Source organism: Setaria viridis, chromosome 2 (assembly GCF_005286985.2).
Source record: "Setaria viridis chromosome 2, Setaria_viridis_v4.0, whole genome shotgun sequence".
In the NCBI taxonomy this organism is placed as follows: Eukaryota; Viridiplantae; Streptophyta; class Magnoliopsida; order Poales; family Poaceae; genus Setaria; species Setaria viridis.
The window spans coordinates 10,000,547-10,024,098 of record NC_048264.2 but is presented as its reverse complement, the minus strand read 5'-3'; the positions used below and the strand labels follow the sequence as shown (position 1 = coordinate 10,024,098).

Sequence of the window (23,552 nt, the reverse complement as noted above, 5' to 3'; positions counted from 1 at the left end):
ATGAAACAGAAGGTGTAAGGAAACTAGCCACCAAGCCAATTAGCCACAGTTGCAAAAGGAGGAGGGTCAGGACCATGTAAGTTGGGAACGTGGTACATGGGAGATAACAACAACAACGGAGGCCAACCCGAACGGCAGTTTAGCAACAGATTGTTACAGGGCATGGAATCTTCTACTATTTAAATAATACTCTGTTTCATCGAGAGACTACGATATGATTTTTTATTGCGTCGCTAGAACAAAAACGGGAATGGCATGTTGGCCTATTTCTTGAGGAGAAACAGCTTGTCCACTATTATTCCTACTCTTGTTTCCCTTGACTGTCAAGGTTAGCCAAACATAGCACTGCCATTAATGGTTGCATCAGAGGGGGTTTTGCTGTGTGTATCCTGGTTGCTACCCACTACTACAGAAAGTGTTATTACTAACTGTTCATGAGCGCCGGTTTGAGTTAAACCAGTGGTGAAAAGGTTTGTTTGTTGGTAAGCGTAGTGGATGTTAGAACCAGGAGAAAATGTATATCACCACCGGTTCCAACCATCGTATATTTGATAGAGATCTTGGAGGCTGGCATTATATATTTGATAGTAGCGGTCTTTCTAGCTCCTTCATTCCAGTGAGCCATTCATTTTGCATGCACGCTACCACTGGGAAAAAGATCATAAATACAAAATTAATGAAGACCAACCATATTAAATGGTGGGAATGGAAGGCATCGGCATATAGGTCACTGTATCACATTGTCAGTTCCGCCATCTTGCTTTTTGCTGTGATTGTATCAGTTATTGACCGGTGACGTAGTCGAATAGCCATGGGAGGCTACTCAAGCCTTGTGCAGAGAAAAAGCCCAAAGGATGCTGGGGTATTCGCAACAACCTGGCTATATATTCCCGGATTCCAACCATGTCGAGGATTGAGCGTGAGGAAAGAAATACGCAACTTGCCGAGTATTGCCGAGTGTTTTTAGCTTGGCACTCGGCAAAGAGTTTGTTCGCCGAGTGTCCGAAAAAAAATACTCGGCAAAGAAAAAACACTCGGTAAATTTGAGGTTTTCGTAGTGATCATTGTTCTTTTCGGTTTGTGGCTATGACATATTAAAGAGTTAGTTCTAGTGCTAACAAATAATAAGCATTGGCACAGTTTATGATAAACTGCTTGCTCGTTTAAGACTAGTTGGGTGCATATGCTCTGCTCCCTGAAGCCAAATTTTTACTATGAGGATGCAAAAAGCCATAGGTGTACAAAAGCCATAGCTGTTGTTCCAGTAAATGTCGTGCTCCTACGTACATATATGCATATTTGTGGATTTTTCCTTCGGTACTCTTGTTGTGGGCTTTTGATACAGAAGAAGAGAAACAGAGCTGAAGGAAGAGAAAACAGTACGTAAAACAATAGGCCATGAAGCCACTCTGATTCTCTTCCTCTATATGTCTTAGATTGCGCCGACTGGGATGGAACAGGAGTATTACGATATGTTGATGAAGCCAAACTTGATGAGCGACTGTTTCACTCCTTCCCTCATCCCTGAGACAGTCCACAGAAGATAGTCCGAGAACAACTCGTGAGAGGATGCAAAGATGCTATAGCATATATCCTTTTGCCTTCCATTCCTATACGAGAATATTTTAATTTGTTATTTTCTTCTTCTCCGCCGCACCTCACCCGCGCTATGTTCTCCATTTTATGTTGCTCTCTATTAAGATGGTTGACTGAACAGCCTTGTGGGGAAGAAATATGATGCTACCACCAAATGTATAATGGTACCATCCAAGCGTATATACTAGTTAGTATTTGTTGGTGTGTATAATTAATGCAAGGCTATGAACTATTATTATTTCCATACAATTGAACTGCATCCTTACTAAAAGAAATACAATTTCAAATCATACATGCATATAAGGACATTAAAGTTGTCATTGACATGGTTAAAATTATTAAGAAACACAGTTAAGTTTAGTGCTTAGTTTAGACTTTAGAGCAGTAAAGAGTGACGAAGGATTTCCGTTTTTTTTTCATGGCCGTGTGGATTTCCTCCGAGCAGGCTCTGTGAGCACGATGCATCTACTCACAAGTCAACCCAGGGAGTCATGGAAGTTGAATATATATGAGGCAATTGGGTGGGTATCAGCAGGGGATGTTATAGATAGTCGCCGACGCCGAGCTCCTCGCACGCCCTGCCCTCCGGCCACCATCCTTGCGATCTGCGTCTGCCATCAGCAACCACGCTAACCCGATATGCGATCCATCACTAAATGGCAATATGGCACCACCACAATTGGTCCGACCGGCTGGCAACGACCATTTTCCAAGTCTACCTGCCATCAACCTTCCTGGCAGCCTCCCATATCCCTAACTCCAGCTGCTAATACCAGCCACTGCTACAAGGACGGTGAACAGGAGTAGTGGAGTCCATTTGCAGTTAGTGAGAAGTGCGAGCTTTCTGTGATGGAAGAACTTCCACCGGTAGGCGTGACAAAAAAAAAAGAACATCAAGTGCCCCACAACATGACACAGAAGAAGAATGGAGGATGCCTATGTGCCAGCATCATTACCTGGCTTAGATGTAGGCCATGTAGGAGATGCCTAATCTTTAGTTCAATTTATTCCCACAATTATGTTAAAAAGATATTGTTTTTGGTTTCTCTACACAATTAGAGTTTTAAGTTTAAATTTTGGTAGGTAACACTGGACATCATAAGTTATGTTATAAATATAATAATGATGAAAATTGCATGATAATGTTAAAGAGTTCACCGGTCAATGCCATGCTGCTATATCCATGCATCTATGGCGCAATTTTTCCTTTCCGAAATTTGCGCTATTGATAAAAAGGTAGAGAAACATAACTGAAAGTAGAGAAAACAATAGACCCAATAAGCCACTCTGATTCTTTTATTCCTGTATATAAACCACATCACAACCCACTCAGCAGAAGCGCAGCGACCCTGCTGGTACCCACAGCACTGGCTTAGATCGACAGGGGTAGAATGGGATTGGAGCAAGATTGTTTTGGACTCTGCAGTTGAAGCTAATAAGTTGAAGTTGGGCAGATGGGGATTCTTTCACGGCGCCCCCCTCCACAACTGCACAAGATAGTCCTAGAACTACTCTGTGTACACAATCATGCGATAGCATATATATATATCCTTTTCCCTCCCATTCCTATATGACAATATTCTTTTATTTTCTTCTTCGCTGCCACTTGTAACTTGATGCTTTCTTCTCCATTTTATATTGCTCTCTGTTACAATGATGGACAAATGAAAACCCTTACATGGGTAAAGAATGATAGTGCTACCAATGGTACCATCCAAGAGTACATATATACTAGCTAATATTTGTTGGTGTGTAATTAAGTAAGGTTGTCAACTCTTGTTATTTCCATACGAAACCTTGCACGGATAAATTCAACTTCAACCATACATGCATATATGGATATTATAGTTGTCATTGATATGACTAAAAATATTAAATAAATTTTTTGTTTTGGTAGTTGTTTTTTGCTTCGTTTAGACTTTAAGGATACTAGTAGAAAACTGACCTTCCATCCAACCCCTTTTATCCCGGTTAACATTAGATTCGTGATTAAAGGGTCTTTAGTCCCGGGTCAAAAATGAGGGATCGAAAGGACACCGACGGGAGGGGCTTTAGTCCCTATTGAAAAAATCTGATAGCGACGCCCCCCCACCCCTCATCCCGGTTGCTAATTCTAACCGGGACAAAAGCCCCCCTGTCCCGGTTGATAATTCCAATCAGGAGAAAAGATTTAGTCCCGGTTGGTTCCAACCGGAAAAAAGGGAGGCTTTTGTCCCGGTTGGAAACACCAACCGGGACAAACACATAGGTCGCGCAGTACAGGTCTCGTCCTTATCTTCTCCACGCGCGCACAAGTCCTTAGCATGCAGCTAGCTCCTCCTCCCCTTCCTCCTCCTCTTCCTCCGGCGCAGGTGGCTGCCCCCTCCCTCTCTGCTCCCCTCCCCTTTCCCTTTTGCTCCCCCCTCACTGACAGTGAGGAGCGGCAGCAGGGCGAGGGCGGGTGGCGACGCGCGGGGCAGCCGGCGGCAGCGCGCGGGTGAAGCAGAGGGCGCGGAGCAAAGCCGGCGGGCGGAGGCGAAGCGAAGGGCATGGTGGGTGCGGCCGGCGGGCGGAGCAGATGGGGAATATTTCACTGCGTCTTTCTCCGCACCTACACAAGATAGTCCTAGAACTACCTGTGTACACAATCATGCGATAGCACATATATCCTTTTGCCTCCCATTCCTATATGACAATATTCTTTTATTTTCATCTTCGCTTCCACTTCTAACTTGATGCTTTCTTCTCCATTTTATATTGCTCTCTGTTACAATGATGGACACATGAAAACCCTTACATCGGTAAAGAATGATAGTGCTACCAATGGTATCATCCAAGTGTACATATATACTAGTTAATATTTGTTGGTGCGTGTAATTAATGTAAGGTCGTGAACTCTTGTTATTTCCATACGAAACCTTGCACGGATAAATTCAACTTCAACCATACATGCATATATGGTTATTATAGTTGTCATTGATATGACTAAAAATACTAAATAAATTTTTTGTTTTGGCTGTTCAGTTTTTTTGCTTCGTTTAGACTTTAAGGATACTAGTAGAGAACTCACCTTCCAACCAACCCCTTTTGTCCCGTTTAACATTGAACCTGTACTTAAAGGGTCTTTAGTCCCGAGTCAAAAATGAGGGACCGAAACGACACTGACGGGAGGGGCTTTAGTCCCTATTGAAAAGATCTAGCAGCGACATCCCCCCCTATCCTGGTTGATAATTCCAACCAGGATAAAAGCTCCCCCCTATCCCTGGTGATAATTCCAAACAGGAGAAAAGATTTAGTCCCAGTTGGTATTTCTAACCGGGAAAAATTGAGGCTTTTGTCCGGTTGGAAACACCAACCGGGATAAACACACAGGTTGCGCAGTACAGGTCTCGTCCTTATCTTCTCCACAAGTCCTTAGTGTGCAGCTAGCTCCTCCTCTCCTTCCTCCTCCTCTTCCTCCGGTGCGGGTGGCCCCCCCTCCCCGTTTGCTCCCCTCCCCTTCCCCCGCTGCTTGCCCCTCACTGACAGTGAGGAGCGGCAGCGGGGCGAGGGCGGGTGGCAACACGCGGGCGGAGTGGAGGGCGCGAAGCTGACGGGTGCAGGCGGAGCGAAGGGCACGGAGGGTGCGGCCGGCGGGCGGAGCAGAAGGCGGCGGCAGGGGAGGCGGAGGCGTAGCGGGAGATGGACGCGGGCGGAGGCCGGGCCAGCGGTGGCAGTGGCACGCGCCGCCAGCGGGCGGCCGGCCAGCCGGGCGGGCGCGAGCATGGGTATTTTTTATTTTTTTCAAAAATTTTTAGTCTCGATTAGTAATACCAACCGGGACTAAAAGGGGTGATCCGGGACTAAAAACTCCCTTTTTTCTCGAAAAATTCCGAATGGATTTTAGAGAGATTTGAGCCTACCCAATCGGGACTAAAGGTGAGTTTTCCACCGGACATCACCGGTCAATGCCATGCTACTATATCCATGCGTCTGCAGCCGATTTTTTTCTCTCGGACTTTTGCACATTTGATAAAAATTAGAGAAATAGAGCTGAAAGCAAAGAAGACAATATTGAAAACAATAGACCTATCAAGCCACTCTGATTTTCTTATTTCTATATAGGAAACACACAACAACCCAATCAGCTAATGCGAACCCACCTGTACCCTAGCGCTGGCTTAGCTTGACAGTGCAAGAAAGGGATCGGATCGAGACTTTCTTCCACTCTGCAGTTGAAGCTCATAAGCTGGGCAGATGGGAAAAATATTTCACTGCGTCTTTCTCCACACCTGCACAAGATAGTCCTAGAACTACACTGTGTACACAATCATGCGATAGCATATATGTCCTTTTGCCTCCCATTCCTATATGACAATATTCTTTTATTTTCTTCTTCGCTTCCACTTCTAACTTGATGCTTTCTTCTCCATTTTATATTGCTCTCTGTTACAATGATGGACAAATGAAAACCCTTACATGGGTAAAGAATGATAGTGCTACCAATGGTATCATCCAAGTGTACATATATACTAGTTAATATTTGTTGGTGCGTGTAATTAATGTAAGGTTGTGAACTCTTGTTATTTCCATACGAAACCTTGCACGGATAAATTCAACTTCAACCATACATGCATATATGGTTATTATAGTTGTCATTGATATGACTAAAAATATTAAATAAATTTTTTGTTTTGGCTGTTCAGTTTTTTTTGCTTCGTTTAGACTTTAAGGATACTAGTAGAGAACTCACCTTCCAACCAACCCCTTTTGTCCCGTTTAACATTGAACCTGTACTTAAAGGGTCTTTAGTCCCGAGTCAAAAATGAGGGACCGAAACGACACTGACGGGAGGGGCTTTAGTCCCTATTGAAAAGATCTAGCAGCGACATCCCCCCCTATCCTGGTTGATAATTCCAACCGGGATAAAAGCTCCCCCTATCCCTGGTGATAATTCCAAACAGGAGAAAAGATTTAGTCCCAGTTGGTATTTCCAACCGGGAAAAATTGAGGCTTTTGTCCCGGTTGGAAACACCAACCGGGATAAACACACAGGTCGCGCAGTACAGGTCTCGTCCTTATCTTCTCCACAAGTCCTTAGTGCGCAGCTAGCTCCTCCTCTCCTTCCTCCTCCTCTTCCTCCGGTGCGGGTGGCCGCCCCCTCCCCCTTTGCTCCCCTCCCCTTCCCCCTCTTCTTGCTCCTCACTGATAGTGAGGAGCGGCAGCGGGGCGAGGGCGGTTGGCAACACGCGGGCGGAGTGGAGGGTGCGAAGCCGACGGGTGCAGGCGGAGCTAAGGGCACGGAGGGTGCGGCCGGCGGGCGGAGCAGAAGGCGGCGGCGGGGGAGGCGGAGGCGGAGCGGGAGATCGACGCGAGCGGAGGCCGGGCCAGCGGGGGCAGTGGCACGCGCCGCCAGCGGGCGGCCGGCCGGGCGGGCGAGCGCGAGCATGGGTATTTTTTATTTTTTTCAAAATTTTTTAGTCTCGATCAGTAATACCAACCGGGACTAAAAGGGGATGATCCGGGACTAAAGACCCCCTTTTGTCTCGAAAAATTTATCCGAATGGATTTTAGAGAGATTTGAGCCTACCCAATTGGGACTAAAGGTGAGTTTTCCACCGGACTTCACCGGTCAATGCCATGCTGCTATATCCATGCGTCTGCAGCCGATTTTTTTCTCTCGGACTTTTGCACATTTGATAAAAATTAGAGAAATAGAGCTGAAAGCAAAGAAGACAATATTGAAAACAATAGACCTATCAAGCCACTCTGATTTTCTTATTTCTATATAGGAAACACACAACAACCCACTCAGCTAATGCGAACCCACCTGTACCCTAGCGCTGGCTTAGCTTGACAGTGCAAGAAAGGGATCGGATCGAGACTTTCTTCCACTCTGCAGTTGAAGCTCATAAGCTGAGCAGATGGGGAATATTTCACTGCGTCTCTCTCCACACCTGCACAAGATAGTCCTAGAACTACTCTGTGTACACAATCATGCGATAGCATATCCTTTTGCCTCCCATTCCTATATGGCAATATATATTTTTTCTTTATTTTCTTCGCTGCCACTTCTAACTTGATGCTCTCTTCTCCATTTTATATTGCTCTCTGTTACAGTTTACATGGGGAAGAAAGATGGTGTGCTACCATTGGTACCGTCCAAGTGTACGTATATACTGGTTATTATTTGTTCATTTGTGTAATTAATGTAAGGTTGTGAACTCTTATTATTTTTCATAGAATTAAACTGCAACCTTCCACGGATGAATTCAAGTTCGATTATACATGTGCATATAAGGACATTAAATTTGTCATTGACACGGTTCAAATTAATGTTTTGTCTTGGCAGTCGCGGCAGCGAGTAAGGAGGGATGCCTTGTTTGCATGGTTGTGTGGATTTCCTCCCAGCAGGCCACCACCATTGGTCCGAACTGTTGGCCCCAACCATCTTCCATCTCCAGCCAGCCATGAACCTTTCTGGCAGCCTCACAATCTCCCATCCCTAGCTCTGTAGACCGTGCATCACCACTGGTTAATAATGATCCGCCGGTGATAGGGAACCCGAAACTGTCGGTGACGCAGGGTTTGGGGCCAGCGGTGATGCACTGTGTTGTGCAGCAGTGATGGCTGCTAATACCAGCCACTGCTACAAGGAAGGTTAACATGAGTAGTCGGGTACTCGCGAGTCCATCTATAGTGAGAAGGATGAGCTTTTTGTGGTGGAATGAGTTCAACTGGCAGGCATGACAAAAATTTTGCTAGGTAACACTGGACATCATAAGTTATGTTATAAATATAATAATGATGAAAATTGCATGATAATGTTAAAGAGTTCACCGGTCAATGCCATGCTGCTATATCCATGCATCTATGGCGCAATTTTTCCTTTCCGAATTTTGCGCTTTTGATAAAAAAAAAGTAGAGAAACATAACTGAAAGTAGAGAAAACAATAGACCGAATAAGCCACTCTGATTCTTTTAGTCCTGTATATATAGGAACCACATCACAACCCACTCACCAGAAGCGCAGCGACCCTGCTGGTACCCACAGCACTGGCTTAGATCGACAGGGGTAGAATGGGATTGGAGCAAGATTGTTTTGGACTCTGCAGTTGAAGCTAATAAGTTGGGCAGATGGAGATTCTTTCACGGCGCCCCCCTCCACAACTGCACAAGATAGTCCTAGAACTGCTCTGTGTACACAATCATGCGATAGCATATATATATCCTTTTCCCTCCCATTCCTATATGACAATATTCTTTTATTTTCTTCTTCGCTGCCACTTGTAACTTGATGCTTTCTTCTCCATTTTATATTGCTCTCTGTTACAATGATGGACAAATGAAAACCCTTACATGGGTAAAGAATGATAGTGCTAGCATTGGTCCCATCCAAGTGTACATATATACTAGTTAATATTTGTTGGTGTGTGTAATTAATGTAAGGTTGTGAACTCTTGTTATTTCCATACGAAACCTTGCACGGATAAATTCAACTTCAACCATACATGCATATATGGATGTTATAGTTGTCATTGATGCACTGAGGATGCCTATGAGCCAGTAGAATATCAAGCCAAGGAGGAGATGCCTCATTTTTAGTTCAAATTATACCCACAATTATGTTAATTTTTCTTATTTATTCTTTAATAAGATTTTTTCCGTACATGGTAGAGTTTTAAATTAAAATTTTCTGCGTGCCACTAGACATCATAAGTTATGTTAAAAATATATTACATTTTTTCATAATTATTTTTAAACAATTTTATCAAGCATTATCATATATATTCCCTAGCCAATAATAATAATAATAAATTCATAATGCAGAACCAGTTCAAAAGACAGGGTGACCGGATGAAAAGATGTAGCACTGGAGTGTTGACTAGACAAGACCTGACAACGAGCAATTTCAACACCTTGGATTAAATGCATTTGAGCTGGTTTTGAAAGTTATGAAGTTCCAGCGACTAGAAGATCCGACGGCTAGGAAAACAGAGCACTGGAGCTTTCACTGGACAAATGTCCCGAGATGATATCGGAGCAGAGAAATTATGTAAGAAAAATTTCCATTGTCCATTCACCTTCTACTACCGTTAATCATGCTCGCACGTGCTACCAAGACTTTGAAAAGATAATATCTCCAACAAAATAACTTACAGTGTGTTGAGAGAGTAATTATAAATGCACAGTATCAGGTCTGGTTGCTATAATGGCTGACTGGATGTCAATTCTATTTCATTTCACAGTTGTTACGCTCCCGCTGCTCCTCAAAGCGAAATTTTAAAAAGTCTAATCAATTCCATTTGCATGCTTGTGTGAATTTTATTTCCAGTCCAGCAGAGAAAACAGAATTTGAATCACCGTACAGCTGAAAGCACAGAAAACAGTAAGGGAAAAACGACTTCACGCTGCAGTAGCTCGTTTTGCGCAAATAGGTGAAACTGAAGCTAAGACAAACGCTACCAAACAGGACCTAAGATGCAGTGATTATTATGCTGGTGCTAACAGCGTGGTGGCAACAGCTGTGTGGATAGCGATAGAGTATTTCCTTATGACTTCCATTCCAATACGAAAATACTTATATTATTTTCTTGTGATGACAAATTGAATGGCTGAATGGGGAAGCAAGATGGTGCTACCATCAAGTATATATATAATGGTACACTCAAAGAGACACATTATATGATAGCTAATATTGGTCGGTGCAATTTATTGCAAGGTTGTGATACTAGATAAATCTACAATATTTGCTCATGGCATAATGGAGATCTGTTGTGGCATCAATACTAGTGGTGACATATTTAATGTACAAGGAAAAACTTTTGTTAGTTGTCATATATGTTCAACAGATGAATTTTCTTCTCTTGTTAGAAACCTTATTAAAAATGGTGTATGCCTAGCTACAGTGTGTTTTTGGCATTTGTTTTTGTTTCTTTTTGCTGCTGGGCATGGACATGTGTTCGGTTGTGCTGCTGCAGGCCACTAATGGGCCGTAGCCCACTTCGGTTTGCTGATGGGTGCTCAGTTGGGTTCGAGTCCTGTACAGGCTGCCCACAATTTTGCTATAATATTGCCTCCATGTCGCAATGTATGCTCATGGCCATGAGAGTAGCCCTTTCACAATGCAACTCAAAGGGTGTCTTTTCGAAGGAAAAGACCATATCTTATTCACTGCTACTTTTGCATTGATTTGAGTTTCCTTGGTCTATGCGCAATGGTTGGGTTGTAAGCTGTGAAAAAGCTGTTGTGGGCTGTGAGCTGTGAAAAAAGCTGCTCTGAACTGTGAGAAAGTTGAAAGCCATTTGGTTGGAATAGCTGTGAAACTGTAGGTTTGGTAAGAAATGTATGTAATGCCCCTGAATGCTAGGAGACTGCTGATATTCAAATTTATAAAACACTATTTTGTTCACTAATTCACATGCAAATTACCATTATAGAAAGGGAAACTTAATTTTCTTTAAGTTTTGCATTCACTGTTAAGATATGGTCCATGTAAATAAAGTGATAGAATATTAAAAAAACAAATGGTTCACATAATGATGTCCTTCTTCAATATAACTATCTCCCTCTCGTACTAACCAAAGCATCGGTTATCCTACTGTGAATGGTATTCATGATATCCTTGTTCTCTCCATTTGGATTGTCATCTCCTTGTGTTTGTGCCGTGGCACTGTGTTGTAGCAGGTACTCCTCGTCACCATCACATCTATTGAACAATTTATCTTGCAAATTGCTATCATGAATAAAATTATGAAATGCCATACAAGCTAGAATTATATGCTTCTGAGTACGAGTAGGAAAACTTGGAATGCCCTTCAAAGTACACCACTTCTACTTCGAGACCCTGAAAGCCCGCTCAATGACATTTTGAAGAGATGAATGCAAGAAATTAAACACCTCGTACTTCCCTTGAGGTGTTCCGGAGTCCATTACCTCATGCCCATTACGAAGTCGAAACTCTAGTATATGGTATGTGCTTCCTTTAAAAGGGCAAGATATCCTATTCGGTTTGGATAACCAGAGTCCACGAGGTAGTATTTACCTATAAATCCAAATTAGCAAAGGCAAATAACAATAGAAATATTAATAACCAGTGACGAAACATGTATACCTTTAGGAGGCACGAGAAATGAAGGAAAATTTGCTAACGCATGATTCAAGATCCGTGTGTCATGTGCAGAACCTAGCCAACCAGCAACCACAAAGATAAACCTCATGTCTAAATCACAAACAGCTAGCACATTCTGAGATGTATAGCCCTGTCTACATGTGTGGTTGACCACTTCCTCTTTTGGCTCAGCTATTGGAACATGTGAACAGTCAATAGCTCCAATACTCCTTTGAAAATAAGGCTAGAAAAGTTCCTCCTTGATCTTATCATGCTCAGTACAGAAAGTAAGATCTCTTGGCTTGATATTGTCTTTTGCTAGCTTGCGCAAACAATTCAGTACTTCATGAAATTTAGTGTAAACTATCTAGAGTGACCGGGTAAAATGATTTACAGCTTGTGAAAATGATTGGAGTCCTTCAACGATCCACAAGAACATTGTCAATGACTCCATTGGTGATACATTATTACTTGATGTTAAGCCATAGTTTGAGATTAGCAAGTCATTCAATGCTATGAAAACATCAATGCTCATTCGAAACATCTTATAGAAGTACCTCAGATGATCCATGCACCTCATAACCCATTGAAGTTCAGTTTCTAGTGTCTCCTATATTCTCCTTTGTGCAAATACCGCTCAGTGTATTAGTAACCTATTTCACAAATAATGGCAGCCTGCTGGGAAAGTTTAGCAAGAAGCAGTAGATCCTTTTGTCCATCTTTTACCAAATCTTCCATGTTGTCAGCCATCTACACAAGATATTAATCTTTTAGAGTACAGGCAACATTTTTTGAAATGGTTCTCAAGTAACATAAGCAAATAAATGGTTCTCACAACACAACACTAGAAATAAGTAACAGAAAGCTTCTACATGCGCCTCATTAACTCCTTTGCATGCTCCTTCTCAATCAAGTTGAACCTTCCTTCATTTGTTTCCAGCATGCTAAAAACCTCTCTAAATTCAGGCTTGACAATCAGAAAGGTGGCAGTATGCATTAGAGTTATTTTCTCTTGCACCTCACAATCTTTCACCATTTTCATGACCTCTGCAGTGCTAGGGACTTGGCTGGTAGGACGTGTTGATGATGCTTCAATACTTGTCAAGATCTTCTCTGCTGCAGTTTCTATCTTCAAACATGTGTTCTTGTACAGTTGAAAGAATGGGCTCTTCTCATCCTTTTCGTCAGTAGCACTAGAGGAGTCCTTGCATTTCTTTTTTTCCTGATTTTGATGTTTTTTCAAAGCAGCCAACTTGACATCATCATTATCTAGAGTTTTTTGTATCTCACCCACATCCTCATCACTTAAGTCATAGGAGGAAATATCTCCAGCATAGGATGCACTTGCCCCACAAGCATGTATCTTATCAAACAATATATGAAGATCATCAAGGTGCTTCGGTCCTTGTTTTCTGAACCTAACATAGTTGCATTTGAACCTTCATCAGGATTGTTGCATCTCTGAAATTAAATGGATAAAGTTAGCAATTCAGCCCATATAGAATAATGCAAAAAAGGACAGTACACAGTTCTTACAGCTAGGTGTTCATCCCACCAATCCTTGGAGCAGTCAACAGTTTGCTTTGCCTCAAGGCTAGTGGCAGAATTCTTGAACTCCATAAACCATGTATATTCCTTTTTCATATTGTCCAACTTGTTCTTCAATTGTTTCTTTATTTTCTTCAGCCCAGTTTTTTCTTCATACTTAGTTACCAGATTTTTCCAACCAGTCTAAGGGAAAATTCCCAAGGGCCTATTCCTAGCTTCTATCTCTCCTTTGCATATGTCAGTGAAATGCCTCACATTGGCATCACAACAATCTACCTTATGAGCTATTCTTGAATAAAGAAAAAAAATCATTCAATTCACAATCATAACAACATCAGTAATAATCATGCATCCACCAATTTATCTTATACCAATTTTGTTTGATAATCAACATGCTGCAGATCATCACGACGGAAGAGGGGGAGTTTGAGGTACTTGCACTGTTCTTGCAAAAGAGGGGCGCCATCCGCCAGCTCCTACTTGGAAAGCCTGGAGGAGATGAGGGACATACCAGACCGAAGGGGCTCCTCTGCACTAGTCAAACAACGGGGTCGTGGCCTACAACAGAGCCAGCAGCGGTGTTAGGACCAAAAAGAGCAGACGCTAGCGTCAGCAAAGAAAGAGAAGAATCGGAGGGACCTAGATCCACCGGCCCCCATGAGTGCACCTGATGCCAACTGCTACTAATGCTGCCTTCGCAGGAGGAGGAGAGAGGGGGGCGGAGAGGGCCACCACTGGCGTGGCTGGCCGGCCGCCATGTTTTACCTGGTGCGCCGCTGGAGAATAGGGGGAACCCTAGTGGTGGCCTTCGCGGGAAGAGGAGAGAGGGGGCAGAGAGGGCTACCACATTTCACCCCGTGCGCCGCCGGGAACCCTAGCGGCGTGCGGGTAGATGCCGAGTCGCGGTGCTCTGCCGCTCGAGAGGAAAGGGGGGAGATGATGGGAAAAATGAATCGGTACGCACATAAGGAGTGGCAGTGCGGGTAATTTTCATGAAAGTGACGCCCTCACAGCCACTGAAAGCAAGCCCAGCGGTGCTGTGAAAATTGAACTGCACAAAAACTAATTTTGTGATAGCACCTTGTCTACAACAGGTCTCTTTGATTTGGCTACTGGCTTTTTAAAAAGCAAAAGCAGGTTGGAAAGCCAAACCAAAGGCACTCTATGGATATCATTGGTTTTACTACGCCAAATCAGTTCTTAGTTTTTGTGTGATGGCATCTTGTAAGCTTTCTCCCCCGATAGATTTTGAGAAGTTGCTCTGAACTAATTTGTTGAAAGAGTAGATAGTGGATTTTGATCTCCTTTACGGTACACAATACTAGGCTATATTAGTGTTCGAAAAGGACTAGTATAAAAACATCCAATGGTCAAGATTAATTGTATACTACTGAAACCCTCACCTGTGGTATAGGTAGTATACATGAGTAGTATATATAGTATAAGGGTATCATGGTAAAAGAACACAAATAACATCACTGTAATTTTATTTTTGACACTAGCATAAAGTTTAGAAACCATTCCATTTGAAATATCACTTTTTACAATACAATAATTACTAAATTATCCATAATAATGAACAGTTAGATCTTATATATACTATATTGGGTACCGTAAAAGAGCTCGTGGATGTTTAAGTCTCGAGACAAGCTTTGCTAGGCAAGCCTAACCTGCTCACGATGGTGAGATGATTTTGCTAACTGACTGTCAAAAGGTGTCTAACCTAGTTTTAAAACAAAACCAACTACTACCTATATGTATTAAAACAAACCAAGTGCTACCTATATGTATGTCAGGATCAAGTTTCATACATATAGTGACATCATCAGTGAATAATAGTAATAGTATCACGTAAATAAAAAGAGTTTAACAAAGATATTGAAAGACCGCAAAGGCGACCAGAGGGGGGAGTGAATGGGAGCCGATTCAAATTTTCTCAAAGAACTTCGCTAAAAACTCACAAGCCTCTCTTCTAGCAAAATCAAGTCCACTTAGCTATGCACAAGCTAATGGACCTAGGAATGATGCTAGGAACCCAATTTGAGAATAGTGGAAGTAAGAAAGACTCCAAACAAGCTCCAAAAGATAAACTTTGAAAACTAACACCTCTGTGCAGAAGAATTTGGAAGAACCTTCGGAAAATTCCGGACGTGCAAAGATTTCTGGAGAAACCTTCGAAAATTTCCGGAGGTCTGGAGATATCCAGAATTAGGTCCTGAAATTTCCAGAATTAGGTCCGGAGATTTCTGGAATTCCAAAATAGCAAGATGGTAGAAAAATCCGAAATGGGGTCAAACGACCTCCAAAAATCACGAAATTTAAACCACAGCTTCACAACATAGTAAAGAAGCTTCTCCTAAGAAATCATACCTAAAATATTTGTGAATCAAATAGAATTTCAAATCTTGTGAAGAACTCTGTTTTCTCAACGCCAAAACTTGAATCGACCCGATCTATGAACTCGTGAGGTTTCAATCAAATCCCTTCGGTGGAAAGGTTCAACTCACATCCTAGTTCATTTTCAAACAACCGGATTGACTCAAAACTCCCCACAAAACACGAATCAACCAAAAACGTGAGGGGGAAGAAAAGGGAGAAAACAAGACACGAAAAACACAAACGGAAATTGCAAATCCAAATGGGATGGAACAAGATGGCACCAAATAGATCTTTGGATTACTTCACCATGTCCGGTTACAAGCTACTCCTTACGGAAATTGCAAATCTAAAGATTACTAGATCTCGTAGGAACCTAATCACAAAAGCTCATAGAGCTTGCTCCCATGGCCGACGGACGGCTCTAGGTGGCGAAATCGCTGGTGTTCCGGTGAGGTAGGGGCTTAGGTGGATGGCGCAGGAGATAGAGGAGGTGGAGGGCGCCGCGTGGGGTAGCTCACCGGCAGTCAGGATGGACGGCAGCGGTCGGAATCGGAGGTGAATGGCGCTGATGGCGGCCGGCTCGGTCGTCAAGCGACGGAGGTCCTCCCGCGGCGGTGTGAGGATGGCAGGTGGCGGCGCACGTGCGGTTTGAGGACGAGGGCTCCGAGGTTTTATAGGGACGCGGGACCCTAGGGTGGCGTGGCACGCACGTCAAGGATGACCTGGTGACTACGTCGCGCGTGCTGCGCTGGGGCACAAGCGGCGGCTGGCAGCTGAGCCCAGATGGGCTCCATTAGGCCAAGCGGGCCTAGACCGGCCCGAGGGAATAGAGAACTGGTCCACGGGTGTTTGCTTCCTAAATATTAATATCATATAAAGTCGCACGCATATTATAAATTGCAGCAGAGTTTACTGGGATTGGTACAATCGTAAACCCAGAGTTCACTGGTCAATGCCCTGCTGCGGAATTTATCCTTCCCGACTTCTGCGCTTTTGATAAAATGTAGAGAAACATAACTAAAAGCAGGCACAACAATATGAAAAACAATAAAGCGATCAAGCCACTCTAATTCTCTTATTTCTATATGGGGAACACACCAAATCTTCCCGTACCCACAGCACTGGCTTAGATTGACAGGGCTAGAAAGGGATCGGAGCAAGAGTTTTGTGTACTCTGAAGTTCAAGCTAATAAGTTGGGCAGACGGGGATTCTTTCACTGCGTCTCGCTACACACCTGCACATGAGTATATAACGTATTCCATAGTTATAGTAAATTAATACACAATCTGTACAAAGAAGGAATTGATTCTTAATCGTAAAATGCTTGCACAAGTAGCTGTATACAAATATTATTAAGCATAATTGTGAGAGTAAATCGGAAAAAAAGAGAGAAATATAAGATTATGTGGAATTTAGCTATAATTGAGGGTGTAAATTGGACCGTTTTCCAAGAAAAAAAGAGGCTGAAGATGCCTGTATTGATTAAGAAGAAAAACGAATATGCAGTCCACCCCTTGGGCTTGCGGCCCAATAGCAAATAGAATTGTCTGGCTTCTCGGAAATTGGAAGAGGCCACAAAAGAGGAGAGGTCGTGGGCCCACAAAGAATTAACGGCCCGCAGCACGGGTGTGACCGAGTCAAGAAGCGCCCGCGGTTATACTTTTCTTGCGCCACGCGCACTCTTCTCACCCACTCCGCGCGGCACGGACACTTCTCATCCCCCAAACCAAACCAAACCAACCTCTCTTGGCAACCGTCACTCGAACCGTTGGAGATCCACTCTTTCCTCCGATCCCCCCCTCTCTCCATCTTTCTCCACACCGGCCGGCCGGGCGATCGAGATCGACGACGCCGCGGCGCCGCCATGGATGTGGAGTACGACGTGATCGTGCTGGGGACGGGGCTCAAGGAGTGCATCCTCAGCGGCCTCCTCTCCGTCGACCGCCTCAAGGTACGACGACGCCTCCTCTCCTCCCGTCATATCCCATCCTCTGTCCGTCGCCAATGCAATTTATTTCATCCTTGATCGATTCTGATACATTTCCCGTTCCTTTGATTTGGGAGCAAGTTTTACTGGAATAATGCAAACTCTCGCAAATAAAGAAATTAACCTGTGAATCACCAATCCAATTGTTTCTTCGGATCGGGCCTTTCTCCGTCGCCAATTTACCGGGAGGGTGAATTAGCACCCACCACCAAACCATCTTACTCGCAAACGGTTCGGTCATCTTATTGATTGCGTGTCACCAGGTGCTGCACATGGACAGGAATGACTACTACGGGGGAGACTCAACGTCGCTCAACCTCAATCAGGTGACTCTGCTCTCTGACGGTGATATATATTTCGGGAGTACCCACCCCGGCCCACAGTTTTCCACTCTATGAACAATGGCGATGTATAGCAAAATCTTGATGATAAACCGTATGGCTTGTTTTTCCGGTTTATTTGCCTACCTTTTTTATGAACCTATCCTTGAATTACACATGTTTACTGATCAAACAGAACCGACTGAAACTATCTTGTAAATCAAACTGCCATTTGCAGCTTTGGAAAAGGTTCAAGGGTGAAGAAACACCCCCTTCACAGATAGGAGCCAGCAGAGACTACAATGTCGATATGGTCCCAAAGGTCTCATCTTTTCCATTTTACTATATTTCCAAAGGTCTGATCTTTTATATAGTAGATTGGACAGAGATATATTCAGGATGTTACTGGGATGAGAGATGTGTAATTGTAGAAAATGATTGTTAATGTTGGTACACCCACCATGAATTTTTAATTCTGATGCTCACGCGTATGTGTATTTTGTGATGCAAGAACTAATAGCAAAAATTTATTCAAAAAATGCCTAGGCTTATTAATTAAATATAAAGACATGAGTACTTTACAGGATTTCACTATAAAGCCATACTGTGAAACGTAACATTGTTCTGACTAGTTTGTGATGGCCTTGTTCTTATGGCTATCAGTTTGATTTTTGATATCTTGCAAGGTTAAACACTGCATTTTTACTGCTGGAGTAACATTATAGCAAGGCGGATAGTTTAATGAATAAAAATAGTTTACATGTTTGCTCTATATAAGACCGAACTCTGACATATAATTCTATTCTGGCTAGTTTATGATGGCAAATGGTGCTCTGGTCCGTGTACTCATTCACACTGGTGTTACAAAGTACCTGTCCTTCAAAGCTGTGGATGGAAGCTATGTTTTCAACAAAGGAAAGGTTGGATCCCACTTCCTCATAAATATGCACCTGTCACCATTTATGACACATGTTTATCAAATTGTGTTGGGCTCCAGATTCACAAGGTTCCTTCTACTGATATGGAAGCTCTCAAGTCTCCACTGATGGGATTGTTTGAGAAGCGACGAGCAGGGAAATTCTTCCTTTATGTCCAAGATTATAAGGAAAATGACCCAAGCACTCATAAGGGTTATGACCTTACAAAACTAACTACCAAACAACTTATCTCGTGGGTACCCATTTTACTTCTTTGCCTTATAACACTTTTTTATTACTATGAAATGCAATTCAGTATTTGTTTTCACAATTTGTATTTTGAGCTTCATTCATGTTTGTTCTACATTGTACTTCTAGAAATTACATGCCTGATGTCTATAATACCACTTCTTCAGAACCAGGAAATATTTATGTGAAACCTTGATATTTGAAAAATAATATATGCCTTACAAGTTTGGATATCTTTGCTGATATCATTCGAGATAATAAAATACAGGAGCAACATTGTACTTGCATCAGGACATATATTGTTTTGTTTGTTTTGTTATCTGAAATTACCAAAGCCTAACCATTTTTCTTGGTATGCTCTGTTCATCAAAGCCACAACATGATATTCTATTTTAGGAACTATAGGTGGGCAGACTAATATTCGCAATATTTCATTTGGATTCAGAAAATTATTATCTGTCTATGAACATGAATAATTGGTGCCTGCTTCATTGAGATAAAAAAATAGGCCATTCTCTGAAAGCTATAAGCAAAAGAGGCTTCAGAATAAAGGATTATATTGCAGCATGTAACTCTTTGTTCTGGACTGTTCTGATTTGTATGCCTATGTTTTGAGTTCTTTTCCTGATCTTATTTTCAAATATTATTTATTAAATTTTAGGACTTGAACCCCAGTGTGCTGTTACAATTCTAACTTCAGAAAAGATTCAATCAATTGAGATTCCCTGTTCTAATTTGTTTTCCAGAAAATACGGTCTGGATGATAACACAATAGACTTCATTGGTCATGCAGTGGCTCTTCATAGAGATGATAGCTACCTTTCAGAACCCGCAATTGACACTGTAAAGCGGATGAAGGCAAGTCTTATTTCTGAAGACAAAAATATTCCATGACACCGTATACTTTTTCCAAAACAAGACCAGTATTCAAATACAGAATCCAAGTTTCTCCAGCTGAAGATTTTACTTTTGGAAAAATCAGCTTAGGGCACCATTTAAGGGAGCCTATTCTTTCAATTTTCTTGTTGACCAATTGTAGAGTGATATAAATACATTATGCTGAACCCTAGGCTGCTAATAAAGTTTGATTAGAGAATTGAGCATATGAGGCTTTAAAGATGGTAAAGAAATCATGGGGTTTTTTTTTTCTGAACACCATATTACTAGCATTATTATTGCAAGGAGAAGCAAATATTGGACAAAGCCATTTGGCAGTAAATAGCAACTTAAAACAACTATATACACCCCAAAGAATTATCCTCTTTGACTATAGGTGAAGATCAGCAATCCATGTTATGGAACCATTATACCTCACTGGGGAGGGTATGGGCAAACCCACTCTTGTTCACACCCACTCCTTACCCTCCCCAATCCCACCATATCCAATTGATAATTAACTTTGTGCTACATATATATATACATATCCAATGGATAAATTGCACCCTCCCCATACCCTACCCTCCCCATTTCTAATGAGTATAAAATTTTCTACCCATACCCTCCCCGTTTGAAGTGGGTGTGGATTTAGGGAGAGGGTATGGATACCCAGTGGCAGGTATAGGAACCATGACCTAGGCTCGATACCTTTTTATTATTATAACTATATGTTACCTTTTAAGATAGTAGAATTTTAATAATCCTCTTTATTGGTGATTGTTGGTACCATCGTAAGCCTACCCCATCTTTCATATAAGGCTCTGGAGCTTTTTAGTTACTGTAGTAGTTGTTACATTATTATCATATTATGTGGTGGTAGTTATCTCATTCCTTCTCTTTTTATCCCTTCTTGTCTTACACTTGTTTAAAATATTGCAGCTTTATGCAGAATCAGTGGCTCGTTTTCAAGGTGGATCACCATATATTTATCCCTTGTATGGCTTAGGAGAGCTTCCACAGGTCAATGCTCAGTAACCCCCCACCCCAAAAAAAAAGACTCAGTACTTTGTTCATTTGATTCTTACAGGGTTTATGTATCATATGTATGTGATTTTATTTTTACATTTATTTCATACAGGGTTTTGCACGACTAAGTGCTGTCTATGGGGGCACCTACATGTTAAATAAACCAGAGTGCAAGGTATGCATATGTGTTGTAACCATTAGCATTTCCCTCATTCTGTGGTGAATGTTGCACAACAATGACTATGCCAAAGAAGAGGGAAAGCTTTAATGTATGTCCGAAGGATGATGTAAATCATGTAATAGCAAATTTGTAAGATTTTAAGGTCATAAGAATGAATCTGAAGAGTAATGTTCATGTTAAAAAAAAGGTATATGTTCCTTAATTTTTTTAGTAGATGGAATCATTTAATTTGAAATCTCGCTACTTGATCTCACATAACTTCAATCAAAGCGCTACAATTGTTTGTTTCTTCACATCACACCATTTAACATTTATATATGCACTTCACCTGCTACTTCTATAGATAGTTGGTAAACATGTGACTTTTAATATAATGTATATAAATAATGCAGGTTGAATTTGACGATGAAGGTAAAGTTTGTGGTGTTACATCAGAAGGAGAGACTGCGAAATGCAAAAAGGTTGTCTGTGATCCATCCTACCTACCTGACAAGGTAAAAAAAAACTTCCTGTTGTGTACTTAAGTTTCATTGTAGCTTGACCTTTTTGAAATTTCTGAAACAAGGATGCCAATACACAAAATGGATTATGGTAGATTGACTTAGTACGTTCACATTAAAAATAATTTTGTGTATGAGAAAACATTATAAACCCTAGTAAAACTTAACAGTTGTTAGAAACACGGGATTGCTAAGGAAATATTGTATATAATTGATTATTATGTACTTTGTTACCAGGTCAGAAAAGTTGGAAAAGTTTTTCGGGCAATTGCTATTATGAGTCATCCCATTCCAAATACTGCTGAATCTCACTCCGTTCAGATTATACTACCACAGAAGCAGCTTAGCCGTAAATCAGACATGCAAGTATTTCTTATGTTTCCTCCCAAAATGGATCCATTTATTGGCTATTTCACCTTGACATATTTCTTTCACCTTTCATTTTGTTTCTGACAAAACAATGCTCTTATGTATGTCAGGTATGTTTTCTGTTGCTCCTACTCACATAATGTCGCATCAAAGGGGAAGTTCATTGCATTCGTGTCTGCACAAGCAGAGACTGATAATCCCGAGACAGAACTGAAGCCTGGGATCGATCTTCTTGGGCCAGTGGATGAGTTATTTATTGACACATATGACAGATATGAACCTACTAATGACCCGTCATCAGACAATTGTTACATCTCAACAGTAAGTATTTGCAGAAATAAGAAGCATCTTGTTACATCTCCTCAACTTGTTTTCAATCTGTCTTTTCAGAGTTATGATGCCACAACACACTTTGAATCCACTGTTATGGATGTACTTTCCCTTTATACAAAGATCACTGGAAAGGTACCTTCCTGTGCTTTCCTTTTTTAACTGCAATAAGCTCTAAATGTCTTTCGAAAAACAATTAAATGGTATATTGCGTAAGACATTTTATTTCCACTAATGTGTTATGCTACCGATCATATTTCTTTCGTTCCTTCTCGTAATCGTCAAGTTATTTTCTTTTCCAGGCGGTTGATCTTAGCGTGGATCTAAGTGCTGCAAGTGCTTCCGAAGATGATATGTGAGGCTTGTCAGACTGTTATGTAGTGAAATGTAGCAAAATATTTAAAGCTTTGCTTTTGCAATTCTTATTAGATTTCAATTATGTTAGTTATTTTCTATGAGAAGATCGTATGCTGTATATTTTTTTTAGATTATAAGGCAATGTTAAGCTGTTGAAGGTACTATCATTTATGTTGATTTCTATGTATGGATCCAATGTTTGTATATTGAACGTGACCTCGCAAATTTCGTAGTTTTCTCATGCATATTATCCAGGTAATGATGTACAATTCTAATTAATTGGAAATATCAATGCTAATAATTTATTACAATCATCTAAATTATATTGTATTTTGCATATAAATGTACAACAATTTATCTTTGTTCTTAGATTTTGGTTTCTTTGCACATGGTGGTATCCCCGAAGGTGGTCTTCTAATGGGTAGCGGTAGCTAAAATCACTGAGAAGTGAAGGCAAATTACTTAACCCTTCATTATTAGAAATATACTTTTTTGAGCACAAGGGCAGCTAAGCCACCCTATGGCGTGGCTCGAGCTAGCATCATTTGATCATTTTACAAAACTTATATCAATACAAGCATTTTGTGTGCCCTTTAGAATTTGCTCGAACTGTGCGTCTGTGCCTCTTTTTGATAAAGGTGATGTTCTCTATATTTAGTGGATGGAGGAGCATCTCCTCTAGTCTCTTGATAAATCATTTCAAATAATTACCATCCTTGTTATGGTTATTAGGATAGTTGCTTTTCACTCGTAGTCCTCTAATAATCCACCAATCCAACTATCATATTAAGATAGTTCCAACTCCCCCTATTTGGAGTGAGTTGGGGTGGATTGTTGGTTTGTCCTC

General features: G+C 41.6%; 1 protein-coding gene and 1 pseudogene across 1 annotated transcript; one reads left to right on the top strand and one right to left on the bottom strand.

Moving 5' to 3' along the window:
- Positions 1-12,533: 12,533 nt before the first annotated feature.
- Positions 12,534-13,679, bottom strand: LOC140221814 (uncharacterized; annotated as a pseudogene).
- A 3,595-nt stretch (positions 13,680-17,274) lies between these two features.
- Positions 17,275-22,940, top strand: LOC117842892 (guanosine nucleotide diphosphate dissociation inhibitor 2). Its single transcript, XM_034723416.2, has 13 exons — positions 17,275-17,544; positions 17,844-17,906; positions 18,139-18,222; positions 18,713-18,820; positions 18,898-19,070; positions 19,813-19,924; positions 20,882-20,962; positions 21,081-21,143; positions 21,542-21,643; positions 21,887-22,011; positions 22,129-22,339; positions 22,409-22,483; positions 22,651-22,940. Exons 1-13 carry the CDS (start codon positions 17,458-17,460, stop codon positions 22,705-22,707), a joined length of 1,341 nt encoding a protein of 446 aa, XP_034579307.1. The 5' UTR covers positions 17,275-17,457; the 3' UTR covers positions 22,708-22,940.
- The last annotated feature ends 612 nt before the right edge of the window (positions 22,941-23,552 follow it).